Source organism: Narcine bancroftii, unplaced genomic scaffold (genome assembly GCF_036971445.1).
Source record: "Narcine bancroftii isolate sNarBan1 unplaced genomic scaffold, sNarBan1.hap1 Scaffold_601, whole genome shotgun sequence".
NCBI lineage: Eukaryota > Metazoa > Chordata > Chondrichthyes > Torpediniformes > Narcinidae > Narcine > Narcine bancroftii.
The window spans coordinates 10,395-25,511 of record NW_027212131.1 but is presented as its reverse complement, the minus strand read 5'-3'; the positions used below and the strand labels follow the sequence as shown (position 1 = coordinate 25,511).

Below are 15,117 nucleotides of genomic sequence, written 5' to 3'. Positions count from 1 at the left end.
TAGTTAGACTGCAAGTTATGTTGATTAAAGAAAGACTGAACAGACAGGCTCAGCTCAAATTTCTCGACTTGAGAGAGTGGGATTGATTGAAACATGATCCTGAACGTTATTGACAAGTCGAATGAGGAGAGGATGATCCAGGAGTGATCCATTTCAGACACGCCGCTGTCTATTACTGAGCTCAAGAGGCTTTGAACAATCTCATGAATGAAGAAGTGGGCCACTCGGCCCTTCACTACTCCTCAATCTCTTTATAAGGTCATGGCCGATCTGATTGCACCTTTCCCTTGTCAGGCATTCATCTACCACAACCAAAGACTCAACCCTCAGAATAATTTTGCACTAAGTGTTTTACATGAGTGAGTATCAGAAAAATAACCCTAACTGGAGCTAGTAACCTGATAACTTCCATGGTCAGTCTTGTTACATTCCTTGTACATAACAGGAAAGTGTCCCAAAACCTTCCCAGACTAAAGGGCCGATATGGCCTGTTTCCATACTGTACGTTTGTTATGTGGTACGATCCGATACGGTAACTGTCGACCCTGGTGGGCGTTTATATCCTGAAAACAAACTGAAGTTATTGTGATTACGATTTTTCAGAGAATATGTGATGGATTTGATCAGGAGTGGGCGGGAAAAGTTCTTGGTGTTCGGACATCATCGTTTAGTCCTGGATGCATTGTGTACAGCTCTGGAAGAAAAGGTAACATCACCATTTTGCCATAATGTACATGATCATTTTTTAGTAATTTTCCAAGGCATGAATTTTGAATGAGAAACTATTTCTTCCAACAAGACAACTTACCTGAGGTGATTAGCAGAGAACTTTCAATGAAAGTAGCAAGTTGTGCTGGAAAATGGAGATGGCAGGGGTGGGGTGGGGAACCGAGGGAGCACGGGACAGAACTGAGGGAGATGTGGGGGGGGGATTGAGGAGGTGGAGGGAGAGGTGCTGGGGAGGTGGAGGGAGAGGGGCCGGGGAGGTGGGGAGAGAGAGGTGCCAGGGCGGTGGAGGGAGAGGGGCCGGGGAGGTGGAGGGAGAGGGGCCGGGGAGGTGGGGAGAGAGAGGTGCCAGGGCGGTGGAGGGAGAGGTGCCGGGGAGGTGCAGGGCGAGACGCCGGGAAAGGTGCAGGGGGAGAGGCCGGGGAGGTGGAGAGAGATGGTCTGGGGAGGTGGAGGGAGAGAGGCCGGGGAGGTGCAGGGCGAGAGGCCGGGAAAGGTGCAGGGGGAGAGGCCGGGGAGGTGGAGGGAGATGGTCTGGGGAGGTGGAGGGAGAGAGGCCGGGGAGGTGCAGGGAGAGAGGCCGAGAAAGGTGCAGGGAGAGAGGCTGGGGAGGTGGAGGGATGGAGGCCGGGGAGGCTTGCTGCAAACAATGCTTTGGAAAGAAACATTATGATAAAGATTGTGAACAACTGTGGCCTCAGCACTAATCCCTGCAGCACCATCTCATCACAACATCCCAACACGATCCCAAATTTGCCTATTCTGCCCACATCAGTATATCAAACCCAGTAGTGTATTCTGATGAGTAATTGTACCTGGTACATTATCAAAAGTTCCTCTGAATACCCAAACACAAACATCAACTAGATGGCCTGTATTCTGAAGGTTACAGCCTCAAAGATAAGTGTTTATCAAACTGTGAGAGCAGTTTAGCTCAGGGTGGGTTTGTGGAGCAGACTCAATGGGCTGAATGGCCTACTTCTGTTCCTTTATCTGTGATTTTCTTTTCATAACCTCATGTTGACTGACAATCTAACGTTCTAAGTGCCCCTTGCCTGTCGTGTCCCGTGCCTGTTATTCCCCTTCCCTGTCGCGCCCCTTCCCTGTCGCGCCCCTTCCCTGTCGCGCCCCTTCCCTGTCGTGCCCCTTCCCTGTCGCGCCCCTTCCCTGTCGCGCCCCTTCCCTGTCGCACCCCTTCCCTGTCGCGCCCCTTCCCTGTCGCGCCCCATGCTTGTTGCGCCCCTTCCCTGTCGCGCCCCTTCCCTGTCGCGCCCCTTCCCTGTCGCGCCCCTTCCCTGTCGCGCCCCTTCCCTGTCGCGCCCCTTCCCTGTCGCGCCCCTTCCCTTTCGCGCCCCTTCCCTGTCGCGCCCCTTCCCTGTCGTGCCCCTTCCCTGTCGCGCCCCTTCCCTGTCGCACCCCTTCCCTGTCGCGCCCCTTCCCTGTCGCGCCCCATGCTTGTTGCGCCCCTTCCCTGTCGCGCCCCTTCCCTGTCGCGCCCCTTCCCTGTCGCGCCCCTTCCCTGTCGCGCCCCTTCCCTGTCGCGCCCCTTCCCTGTCGCGCCCCTTCCCTTTCGCGCCCCTTCCCCGTCGCGCCCCTTCCCCGTCGCGCCCCATGCCTGTCGCGCCCCATGCCTGTCGCGCCCCATGCCTGTCGCGCCCCATGCCTGTCGCGCCCCATGCCTGGCGCGCCCCTTGCCTGGCGCGTCCCTTTTCCTGTTATTCCCCTTTGCTGTTGCGCCCCTTGCCTGTTGTACCCCTTTACTACTATTCCTCTCTGTTCCTACTTGTGCTTCAGTCACCTTTTGAAGCTGTGCTTTATACCATCAATCCATTTCAGCTCTGTAGTGAGAAGTATGAATTCATGATGGAACGTTTGGTTTCTCCACAGAGGATTGAATTTATCCGCATTGATGGATCCACTTCTTCGTCTGATCGCCAGTCTCTCAGCGACCAGTTCCAGTGTTCTCAGTCATGCTGTGTAGCTGTGCTCTCCATCACTGCAGCCAACATGGGCCTAACTCTCTCCTCTGCTGGTCTTGTTGTCATTGCTGAGCTTTTCTGGAATCCCGGCGTAAGTGAATGTAATCAGATTAATGAGATATGAATTGTTACTGCAGGGTTAACTTGCATTTCCCTAGATTAAATGATGCATTTTTATTCAGTGATATTTATATGTCGGACATGTTAATGGGAACAGACTTGGGTCACATCTGGTGCACAGTGCGTTGCATTCTCGTGGAACAGCACGAGGTGTTCAACACAGCATGTTGACATTGTGGCTCAGAGCCATGGACTCAGATTTCTGGAGGGGTTTTGTTCACTGAGGTGAACTAGGAGCAGAGAAGGCAAACTTTGGAAGCACATTCTGAATGTTCTGACATTTGACGCTAAGGTTTGAATGTATCTGTTCACCTGCATTGAGCTCTTGCTGTTGGGAAGGGTTACGGGATTGGGTCTCAACTTCATTCTCTTGCTGTTCATCATGTATTTTTTTCTGGCTTCAGACCCTGTTTCAGGCTGAAGACCGTGTGCACCGCATTGGGCAAACAAACTGTGTGGATATTCACTACCTGGTGGCCAAGGGCACTGCAGATGATTATCTTTGGTGAGTGTTTTGATGGCACACATTGAGAAACTTTGATCTCGCTTCAGCTCAACTTAGCTTTGTTGAGGATCTGCCCATCTACTTACACATCAAGGACCCAGGTAAGGCTGGGAAACAGAAGAAAGAATGCAGGCTATTGGAGAGAAGTGGGAGTAAGGTTTAGCCTTGCATTAGCTAGAATTTGAAATGGGGAGATTGTTAAAACTCATAGATCTTAAAGGTCTTGACAGGGAAGGAAGTTTCTGCTTTTTCTGGAGCAACAGGGGCCCAGACCCCTCAACCCCCCACTGTGGGCCCGGAACCCTCAACCCCCACAATGCTGTGTTGACCAACTCCATGATCACTTGAAACCTTCCCTCCCTCACACCCATAACTTTCCACTTCCTTCCATCCATCTGCCCATTTAAGAGTCTTTTAAATGTCCTTATTTTACCAGTCACTGGCAATACATTCCAGGCATCCATCACTTTCTGTTTTTTTTAAAAATGTCTCTAAACTTTTCTCCACTCATCTTGAAACGATATTTACTGGTCTTTGCCACTACATTGGGTAAAAGGTACTGGCTATCCACTCTACACCTCTTATAGACATCTCTTAATCTTGTAGATTAAGTCTCCTCTCATCCTTCTTCGCTCTAAAGAGAGAAATCCCAGCTCTGCTAACCTTGTCTCATGAGGCATTTTCCAACCCAGGCAACATCCTGGTCAATCTCCTCTACACCCTCTTCACAGCTTCCACATCCTTCCTGTAATGAGGTGACCAGAACTGAACACAGTATTCCAAGTGTGGTCTCACCAGTTTTATAGAGCTGCAACATGACCTCATGACTCCTGAATTTAATCCCCCAAGTAAGAAGGCCACACATCATCTTAACCACTCTATCAACTTTGAGGGATGTACAGGCCCGGACCCCAGATCCTGCTCTTCCTCACACTTTTAAGAATTCAGCCATAAACCATGCACCTTCATGTTCGATCTTTGAAAGTGCATCACTTCCTATTTAACTCTGTCTGCCATTTCTCTGCCCAACTCTACATCCTATCTCTATCCTATTGTAACCTGCAACAAACTTCCTTGTCACTTGCAAACTTACTGACCCACCCTTCAACTTCTTCATCCGTCATTTATAAAAATTAAGATGAGTAGGGGTCCCAGAATGGATACCTACAGAATACCATGAGAGACCCTGAACTCCAGGCAGAATACACACTCTCCATCTCCAACCAGCCTCTGCCTTCAGTGGACAAGTCCGTTCCGAAACCATGAAGCCAGGTTTCTATGGATCCAATGCTTCATGACTCTCTGGATGAACCTACCACAGAGGACAATATGAAATATCCTTTGACATTCAGGGTTGCTCGGATTTGCTGCCTTTGCCTTCGATGTACCTGAAACCTTAGTTTATTTTCGAATGAGTCCCATTGGAGGTTGTTTACCTACGCATAAGATTACTTTCAGTTATGTAGCACAGAAAGAGGCCCTTTGACCTGACTCCATGCTGGGAAAGGTGCCAATCGTCAAATCCCATTTGCCTGTGTTTCTCACGCATCTCTCCAAACCTTTTCTATCCATGTACCTGTCGAAATGTCTGCACACTGCACTTCACCTGCGGCCCAACCAGAGATTTAAACAACCGTAACGTGAAGGCCCTCCCATGCCCAATGAAAGTAAATGTGCCTTGAGTCCTTTTCATCACTTTGTCCACGTGTTACCAGTTTTGAGGAACTGTCCACCTGTACTCCACAGTATAGTGGTTCAAGGGCTCTGTCATCCACTGTGCAAATCCTGGCCTGTTTAGGGCTCTGTCATCCACTGTGCAAATCCTGGCCTGTTTAGGGCTCTGTCATCCGCTGTGCAAGTCCTGGCCTGTTTAGGGCTCTGTCATCCGCTGTGCAAATCCTGGCCTGTTTAGGGCTCTGTCATCCGCTATGCAAGTCCTGGCCTATTTAGGGCTCTGTCATCCACTGTGCAAATCCTGGCCTGTTTAGGGCTCTGTCATCCACTGTGCAAGTCCTGGCCTGTTTAGGGCTCTGTCATCCACTGTGCAAATCCTGGCCTGTTTAGGGCTCTGTCATCCACTGTGCAAATCCTGGGCTTTTTTATCTTCCCAAAATGCCACCATCAGTGTAGTCTTCAATTAGCATCAGCTTTGAATTACCAGTAACTGACTGTCATGCCTTATAGTTGAATGTATCTAGAACATATAACATAACAGCACAGAATAGGCCCTTAGCCCCATGGTCATCTGTCAATCTATTCAACAATCTAAACTTTCCCTACCTCACACCCAGATCCTTGTAACTGCTCTGATTTACCACAGCTTACAAATAAAGAATACCCTCTCTCGTTTCTTCCAGCACACCAAGAAGTTGATTTTATTTTACTATTCACTGGACACAAGACTCCCCAAACACCACCCAGCTAAACTCCTCTGACCTTCTCGTTGGCTCACTGCCACACGGGAGATCCTGACCCTCTCACTCTCCTTCTCCTACATCTGAGATCCGTTACCCATATATTGATATTTAATACATCTGTGCATGCTGGCTATTATCCCCGCACATCACATCGCTTACTTCATCAGCGGATGCCGGCATCGCTCCTGATGAAGGTAAGTACACAACCGCAACACCCTGTTTTTCTTGCATCAATAGGCTTGTGTAAGAGTTTTTTTAAATATCCCAATTGTCCCAGCCTCCACCACCACACCTGGCAATGCATTCCAGGCACCCACAACTCTCCGTGTAAAAGAAACAACCCTGATGTCTCCCCTAATCTCCCCTCCCTTCACTTGCCACCTCTCATTCTAGCTAAGGCTACCATAATAAATCTTTTTTGTGCTCCATCCAGTTTGAGGCCTAAATCTTTACTTCTTATATTTCTTAGAAGAAAGATCTCTGGATTTTTTGGGATGTTGCTTTTTGTGATTTTATTTAATACCTGATTTAGATCTTCCCAAAACTTTTCCATTTTCTCACATGCCCAAATTGCATGTCCTGTTGTTCCCTTTTCCTTCTTACAGCGAAAACATCTGTCTGATACTGTTGGGTCCCATTTATTTAACTTTTGGGGTGTGATGTATAGCCTGTGTAATCAATTATATTGTATCATGCGTAACCTCGTGTTTATTGTATTTCTCCGAGTTCCGGAGCATAGCTTTTCCCATGTTTCATTCTTTATCTTTATGTTTAGATCTTGTTCCCACTTTTGTTTGGGTTTACAGCTTGTTTCCTCGTTCTCTTTCTCTTGCAGTTTGATGTACATGTTTGTTATAAATCTTTTAATTATCATTGTGGCCTCTTCTTGCTGAAGCCTCTTGAGCCAAAACCTCAACGCTTCACTCTAACACTGGCCCATTCACACAATGGCCGCTCCACTTGTACTTCTCACCTCCGTAAACTCTCCTGCTCTCGCACATTCGCTCCAACTGCCATTCACTGAGGAAATTCCTTTAACCATCTTTAAAACATATGTTCCATCACAGTCAAAATATTAGAATACAGGCTTCCCAAAGAAATTTACCCTCTGCATTCATGTGCATCTTTTATGTGGGGTGGATCTAGGCTAAAGGAGATTACAGTGATCTGTGAAAGAACGTATGCCTCAGTTGCTGACAGATGAATTTGTTACCATCATAACTCTCAGCTTTCCTTTTCAATAACTGCATAGGCCCATGATTCAGGAGAAGATGAAGGTTCTGGGACAAGCTGGACTATCAGGAAACAATTTTTCAGAGTTTGAAACCACTGATTATTTTCACCAGGTAAATAACAACTTGGTTACCTCAAATATCTGTGTTGTAATCCTGTTGCACTTACCTTGAGGTGAGGCACTTAGCTTGTTTCCCCAACAAATAACCTATTTTAAAAGCAAAAATCAAGACAAATTAAAATCTTAATTCTATTTTTGCAATGAACCCCAGCCCCGGGAAGCCAGCTCAATCTCGATAATTCATATCCTACATTTTTTGCCAGATATTTCTTCACTCATTCATTTCTATTCCTCGTTACTTCCACGTGTCATCGACATACTTTGTAATCAGTAACACCCAGTTCACTAATATGAAGTGTAAAGGTTGAGTTCCCCGTACCGATTGTTGGGCACACCACTGTAGCAACATGCCAACTCTGACTGGTTAACCAGTTACAACCTTCTCTCCAGACTCAGGAAGTAATTCCCTGCTCGGAACATTTACTTTCTGCAGCAAACCTTTTGATGCACCACTTTATCAGATGTTTCTGGGCATCTCCGTAAAATACACCAGCTGATTCCCTTTTCTCCAGTGCATGTAAGTACTTCAAGGAACATAAATAAATTGGGCATTTTTTTCTGCAAAATTACCTGTTTTTGCTGTGACCTCTTCAGAATCAGAATCAATTGTCATGAACAAGTCACAGAATTTCTTGTTTTGCAGCAGCGTCTCAGGGTGAACATTTCTATAAACCCAAGTCAGGCCGTGTTTTGAATCATGGATCATTCAGGAATCTGATGGCGGAGGGGAAGAAGCCGTCCTTGTGTTGCTGAGGCCTCGTCTTCAGGCTCCTGGATCTTTCCCCCGATGGTAGCAGAGTGAAAGGGGCCTGGCCTGGGTGATGGGGTCTTTGAGGATAGAGGCTGCTTTTTTAAGACACCGCCTCCTGTAGACATCCTCAGTGGAGTGAGGTCTGGTGCCAAGTTAACAACTCTCTGGAGTTTATTCTGATCCTGAGCGTTGGTGTCTCTGTACCAGGCAGTGATGCAACTAGCCAGAATGCTCTCCACTGTACAACCTGTAGAAGTTTCAAGATTTCGGTGACGTACCAAGTCTCTTCAATCTCCTCACAAGTCTAGCCGCTGGCGAGCCTTCTTCATGATTACATCGACGTGGGGGCTTCAGGACAGATCCTCAGGGATGATGGCACCCAGGAATTTGAAGTTCTCGACCCTCTCCACTACTGAGCCCTCGATGAGGACTGGGTGGAGTGCCCCAGACTACTACTTCAATAATAGGGTGGCACGGTTGGTGTAGCAGTTAGCGCAATGCTGTTACAGCGCCAGCGATCGGATCAGGTTTGAATCCTATGCTGTCTGTTAGGAGTCTGTATGTTCTTCCTCTGTCTTTGTGGGTTTTCCCCGGGGGCTCCAGGTTGATTGGGTGGCATGGGCTCATAGGCCGAAAGGCCCTGTTACTGTGCTGTATGTCTAAATTTAAAAGTGTGCAGGCAGGTACATTGTGTGTAGTTCAGGTTAGAGCATAATAGGAAGTGATGGGGCTGATGGGATAGAATCCTTCCATTGTAAGACTGGGTCAGCCAGGCTGTTTCCTTTGGGCAAAGCAGAAGTATATGAAATGATGACAGACATATTTCTCTTTGTCAAATAAATAGTAAATTCAGAGATCATGGGTTTAAGATAAGGACTGTTTCAATATTTTTATTAAATTTTACAATAATAAGACAAAATGTAGAAGCCGTATTTAAATATAAAGAGGTCATGTGAAAAATGAAACATACAAAAGAAAGATCTGTATAAGAAAATCTGTAACAATCAACCAAAAAAGGAAATAATCATTTAATCATGTGGCTAATTGAAAAAGATTTTAGAAAACAGATTGATATTCTGGTATCACTCAGGTTCCCAATGTTTTGGGTGTCATAGCCACACACGTGGCTCAAGCAGGCCGAGCCTCAGTTTTTCAGCTTCAACACATCGTCTCAGATTATACCCGCGACTACCATGATATGAACACCCTCGATCAGAACACAGAGGCAAGGAGCATCAATTTCCTACGGCAGCCTCGAGAGCAAGGCACGGATGAAAAAAGGGCTACAGGAATTTGCCGGTATGATAAACTTTTACCACAGATTCATACCTGCAGCAGCACACAGCATGCACCCCCTCTTCATGCTGATGGCAGGGAAGTCAAAAGACATTACTTGGGATGATGAGTTTTCCAAGGTGTTCTAGAATGCCAAAGATACGCTGGCCAATGCCTCCCTCCTGGTCCACCCCAGACCGGCGGCACCTACCACCCTGACAGTTGACGCCTCCAGCACAGAGGTAGGGGGCAACCTCTGGCCTTTTCCATTAAGCACCTTCGCCCTCCGGAACGCAAATACAGCGCTCTCGACCGAGAGCTATGGGTGCTGTGCCTGGCAGTAAGACTTTTCCATTAATTTTTGGAAGGCCAGCAATTCAGTCTTCTCCGATCACAAGCCACAGACCTTCACCTTCCATAAGGTATCAGACCCACAGACAGCCCGACAACAGAGACACTTGTGCTATGTGTCTGAATTTACCATGGACATACACCCCATCGCAGGGAAATGCATCGTGGAAGCCGATGCTCTGTCATGCCCCGTGATCAAGTCAGTACTCACCCTACCCTAAGGGGTCGACTATGCGGCCTTCGCCAAAGCGCAGCAGCAGGACCCTGAGATCCCCATGTATAGGGCAGCCGTCTCCGGTCTCAGGGTGGAAGACATCCCCATTGGCCCAGGTAACCTGACACTCCTGTGTGATGTCTACACCGGCAGCCCTCGCCCCATCGTCCTGGCCACATGGAGGCGCCAGATTTTCAACTCCATCCACAATCTGGCGCATCCTGCAATTTGAGCCATGGTCAAAATGGTGGCTAGCACGTTTGTCTGGCATGGCCTCCGTAAGCAAGTCAGCCAATGGGCCAAAACTTGCACAAACTTCCAGTCCTCTAAAGTGCAGGTTCAAATGAGAGCATCCACACACTTTTGCAAGTTCAGCCATGTATTTATTGATATAGTGGGGCCATTTCCAGTTTCCCATGGGATGAGATACCTCTTGACCATGGTTGACCACTCCACAAGATGGCCTGAGGTGGTCCCATTGGCTGATACAACTACAGAAACCTGCACAAGTGCACTGGGGTTCCTAGTCCTACAGCAACCCCCACCACACGGCCAGCCCAAACATAATGTACCCAGGGACTTAAAGACTTGTCAGTACGTATTTGTGAGAAGGGCCACACACCGTCCGCCCTACAATAACCCTATGAGGGGCTCTACAGGGTTGTCAGGAACAGTGGTTCCACTTTCGTCCTCAGCGTCAGTGGTAAGGAGGAGACTTTTACCGATGACCACCTGAAATTGACATATCTGGACTGTAATGAGCCAGTCTCCACTCCTCCCCTGCAACGCAGGGGCAGAGCACCCAAGGCAATGGACAATGACCTGATCACCAGTTCTTAGGTGGGGGTAGTTGTGTAGCAGCTCGTGCACAGCGAAGTGGACCAGCCCAAAAAATGGCCGACAAATGCAGTGACCATGCAGACAAATGCAGTGACACCGGCCATCATCCCAGGTGGCCTCCCACATCGTGGGAAGATGGGTAACTCTGGGGGAACGCTGGACTATCCCAGGCCGGCACTCCGATGACGTGAGGCCCTGACGTCAGCACCTGGGGCCCATATAAGTGTGACGGCCAGAGCAATAAACCAGTCTTATTTTCCATGGCTCACTTAGCGCGAATGCTACAGAACATCTGATCTTTTTCCAAAGTTCGACATATAAGCATTGAGTGTGAGTAGGAGGGACAGCATCTTTCCATCTCATCAATATTGATCATCTAGCAATAAGGGAAGGAAAAATAAACTACATGGGATTGAGACACAGTTAATTTCAAATCATTTAATTGATCCTAAAAGATCCCAAAATTTAGAAAGAAAGGAACAACAAAACATATGTAATAAAGTACCTTCTTCAGTCTTGCATCTATCACAATTCGAAGAAATAGTAGGATAAAATTTAACTAATTGAACTTTATAAAGAGGAGGAATTTGCCAATTTTAAGATTGAATCCCATGTAGTATCTGAGAATGAGAGCTGAAAATCTTGCTCCCATAATTTTAAAATCTTATCTAGGGAGTTATCCCTAGACTTTAATAGTAAATCATATATACCTGATATCAACTTTTTTTGATTTGGTTTAAAATTATAAATCATCCCTATTGTGTTTATAGCAAGGTCCTGAGGAAGTCTCAACTACAGTGAATTAAAAAAAACTAATTTGTAAGTATCTAAAGAAACTATATTTAAGTAATTTAAATTTAAAAAATAGTTGTTCAAATGAAGCTAAATTATTATCAATAAATAAATCTTGAAAATGTTGGATACCCAACTTAAACCATTCATGAAAAGCAGAATCTTGCACAGAAGATGGAAAAATTGAATTAAATAATATAGGGCTAGCAAGTAAAATGTATGAAATCCAAAAAAAGTTCTAAATTGAAACCAAATTCTCAAATTATGTTTAACAACAAAATTAGCGATTAATTTGCAAGCAGAAAAAGGTAATGGTGCTCCAAGTATCAAAATAAGAGAATATTTTTCAATAGAATTAATTTCTAAATTAATACAATTTGGAGCATATATTCTGTCCCTATAAAGAAACCAAAAAATTATACATCTAATATTAGCTGCCCAATAATAAAATCTAAATTAGGTAGTTAGGCCACTGGAATCGCAATGAACACAATGAAATAACCACACAAGGTGTTTTTAGAATGAATCAAATGGATTGACTCTTCAAAACCCGCGCAAACGTTTAAAGCCCAAATCACACGCTGACATCATTGCGCCCTGATGTCACATAGCCAGTTAGATGCCCTCTGGGAGTTGTAGTGCCAACATCGTGCTGCTACATGCCGCCTCCCCTTCCCCCAGAACTGGCAGAAAGGTTTGTCTGTCTTTTAGATGGTCAACCTCTGCAATGAACTGTTGGCTGCTGTAGTGGGGAAGACTTGCCCACATGAACTGGTTAAGCCTATCAATAGTGAAAGACTGTGTCTTCTCTCCAATGTCCAAAATACAGGTCGACCTAGTTTGTCTGAGTATCCTATAAGGTCCTTTGTAGGGCATTTGTAAAGGTTGACCAAGTGTTCCCCTACTGACGAAGACATATTTTCAGTTTTTGAGGTCTTCAGGCATGAAGGAAGAGTGGTCTCCATACGAAGATGGTGGTATTTTCCTACGGTCTCCCGTAGTTTGGTCAGCAGTTCCTAAGGATCGTCATTGGAGTTGGAATGGTAAGCTTCACAGATGAAGCTTGGAGGTCTTCCTTTGGAGTTGTTCTAATGCCCAGTAATACCCTTGGCAGCTCATCAGCCCAGTTCGGGCCATCAAACCGAGTCATCAAGGGTGACTTCAGATGTTGATGAAATCTTTCTACTATTCTAGATGATAGACATTCGTATGATGAATTGTTGCACTGAGCAAGTGAGACGAGGCTGGCCACAGTGAGGAAGTAAGTTGTGGTCTTTTATCCAAAGAAACATGCGCCGGTAAACCAAAATGGTCCCATACATACAGTAGGCTTGCAGGTTTCTCGCCAACTGCCGTAGCCCTTACTGGCGGTTGGCCTGGGCATTTACCGCTATCGTAATAACACCAAGACAAGGTGTCCACTCGCTGCTTGCTTGTCTTGGGGCATTGCCTGCTTGTAGGGAGTAATGTGCTAAGAGCACTAGAGTGTGATTTGGGGCCAATACCAGAGGGGTTGGCTGCGAAGACCTGTTTTTCCTCGCTGTGCTTTTTAGCCAGACATAGAATGTCTGTCTCTGTTGCTACAGCCCTTGGGGCTTCAAATTAACACTTGGATAACAAGAACCTAATATCCCCTGGCATTCGCTCTATAAAGAGCTGCTCGAATAACATATTGGGCCTTTCACTAGCTGCCAGGAACAGCATTTCATCCATTAGTTCTGAAGGGGCGCGGTCTCCCAACCCATCGAGATGTAGTAGTTTGGCTCCCCTTTCCTTACTGGACACATCATATCCACATATTAAAGTGGTTTTAAAGTGTCGTTCTTGCTGTTATGTGGTGGATCCTGTAGAAAGTCGCTGATGCATTTAGCGATGGTCTGGTCCAGGGCACTGACAAGATGGTAATAACGAGTGGTGTCCAATTCGACTTTGCGGAGGTGAAATTGCACTTCAGTCTGTTGGAATCACAGCTGTCCAGAAAGGTGGCAACTTCACAGCAACAGCTGCAGGGTCCATGTTTGTCCAAAAAAAAGTTTTTGGACTTATCAGGGGTCACCAATTGTGGCCACTGGAATCACAGTGGAAATGATAAAATATCTACGCAAGGCATTTCTAGAGTGAATCAAATGGATTTACTCTTCAAAACTCACGCAACCTTTTAAAGCCCAAATCGCGTGCCCGACACGCGCTGACCTCATCATGCACTGGCGTCACATAGCCGGCTCAATGCCTTCTGGGAGTTGTAGTGCCACCATTGCGCTGCTACATTAGTGCCGAACCACCTTTTTAAGGTTTTGAAGGAAAACTTTATTAAGACGAGGATGCTTATTTTTCAAAATATATGAGTCAACGAATGAGTCAAGTGAATCAAAAAAAGTTTTAGGAACAAAAACAAGAACAGCTTCAAAAATGTTCAAAAATTTAGGTAAAATATTCATCTTAACAGCATTATTCACCCATTAAGGACATTGAAAGAGAAGACCACTGAGATAAGGACTTAACATGATTCAATAATGTATAAAAATTCTCTTTAAACAAATTATTATAATTTTTTTTTAATAGCAACACCTAAATAATTAAATTAATTTTTAGCTCTCTTAAAGTAAAGGGCAGTTCTAAAGAACCGGAAAAATTCAATTCAAGTGTAACTCGCTTTTCTGAAGATTTAATTTATAACCTGAAAATTGGCCAAATTGATGAAGCAGTGTCAGGATGGATGGAATCGAACAATCAGGATCTGCAATATACAGCAAAAAAAAATCATCTGCATATAAGGAAACTTAGGACTGAAAGGTTGAGAGGAATAATGTACCTTTGTATTTAGATATTCTGTAGGTTTCCCATAAGTGTCTGCCTCTGCTTCTCAAATGACCAATGCCTTTTAATTTACTGGATCACAAGTTAAAGTAATGGTTCTCGATCTTCTATCCAACAAATTAAATGCTGCAAGCTGAAGATGCCTTCATGATAAGGTCCTTAACTAAACCTGGAATAAGCAATGCCTGCTCTCTGGTTGGTCCCAGAACTAGCTCCTTGAAACAACGATTTTGAAAACATTCCAAGAACTCCTCAGCTAAGTTACCTTTGCTTGTCTGTTGATTCCTGTCTTAGATTCTTGCAGGAAGTGGGCTTGATTTGCCTTTTTCTGTTTTTAACCAGGATTATATTATTCTACAGGGTTTGAAACAAACAGAAATGCTGGACTTCTTCCAGTTGAGTTTGGATAATTCTGAAGAGGTGAGTGATGAAGCCCTTCTCCTTGAAGCCGCCGATAGCATTACTGAGCAAAATGATCAAACAGAGACTCGTGTTAAGAAGCGAAGGATTGAAGATTTTTTTGGAAAATAATGCAGTTTTCAAAAAGGACATTGACGAGCATTCCAGAATTGAGTGAGCATTGGGTGGCCGGTGCATGTGTGAGTACCTGCCAGGTCTCTGGCTATGCACGGTTTGATTGCACAATTTGTAAGTAAAATTGAAACAAATTGACTGTGTTGCACAGGGTGGTGTTGGAGTGAAATTGGCCTTGCATCAGGTCATCTGACTGAAGTTTGCATCGTGCCTCAGGCATAAAGTCTGAGCTCCATTTCTACTTTTAAAACAAACCTGATAATGCTGAGATTCAGTGTTTTATTATCTCGATGATCAATGCAATGTTTAGCACGCAATAAGGATCCATTTCTAAAAAGAATGAAAGTTATTTTGTGGGTGCGTGGAATGTACCAGCAACAGTAGTGGAGGCCGGCGCAATGGGATCTTTTCAGAGATGATTAGATCGCTACATGGAACACCC

The 15,117-nt window shown here is 45.5% G+C and overlaps 1 protein-coding gene across 3 annotated transcripts in view; it reads left to right on the top strand.

The window, feature by feature from the left end:
- Positions 1 to 14,594, top strand: part of LOC138751018 (SWI/SNF-related matrix-associated actin-dependent regulator of chromatin subfamily A-like protein 1) — a 28,089-nt gene extending 13,495 nt beyond the window's left edge. Inside the window, exons 4-9 of one of the 3 annotated variants that reach the window (XR_011349667.1) lie at positions 604 to 706; positions 2,614 to 2,796; positions 3,230 to 3,330; positions 7,000 to 7,093; positions 7,535 to 7,618; positions 14,502 to 14,572. Coding sequence is in view for 2 of the 3 variants with exons in the window: in XM_069913117.1 (XP_069769218.1) it covers positions 604 to 706; positions 2,614 to 2,796; positions 3,230 to 3,330; positions 7,000 to 7,093; positions 8,943 to 9,151; positions 14,502 to 14,508 (697 nt within the window). In the remaining variant the exon portion in view is untranslated. Of the gene's footprint in view, positions 1 to 603; positions 707 to 2,613; positions 2,797 to 3,229; positions 3,331 to 6,999; positions 7,094 to 7,534; positions 7,619 to 8,942; positions 9,152 to 12,518; positions 12,586 to 14,501 lie in introns of all 3 variants that reach the window. The other 2 variants (XM_069913117.1, XM_069913118.1) reach the window with 2 other exon arrangements.
- The last annotated feature ends 523 nt before the right edge of the window (positions 14,595 to 15,117 follow it).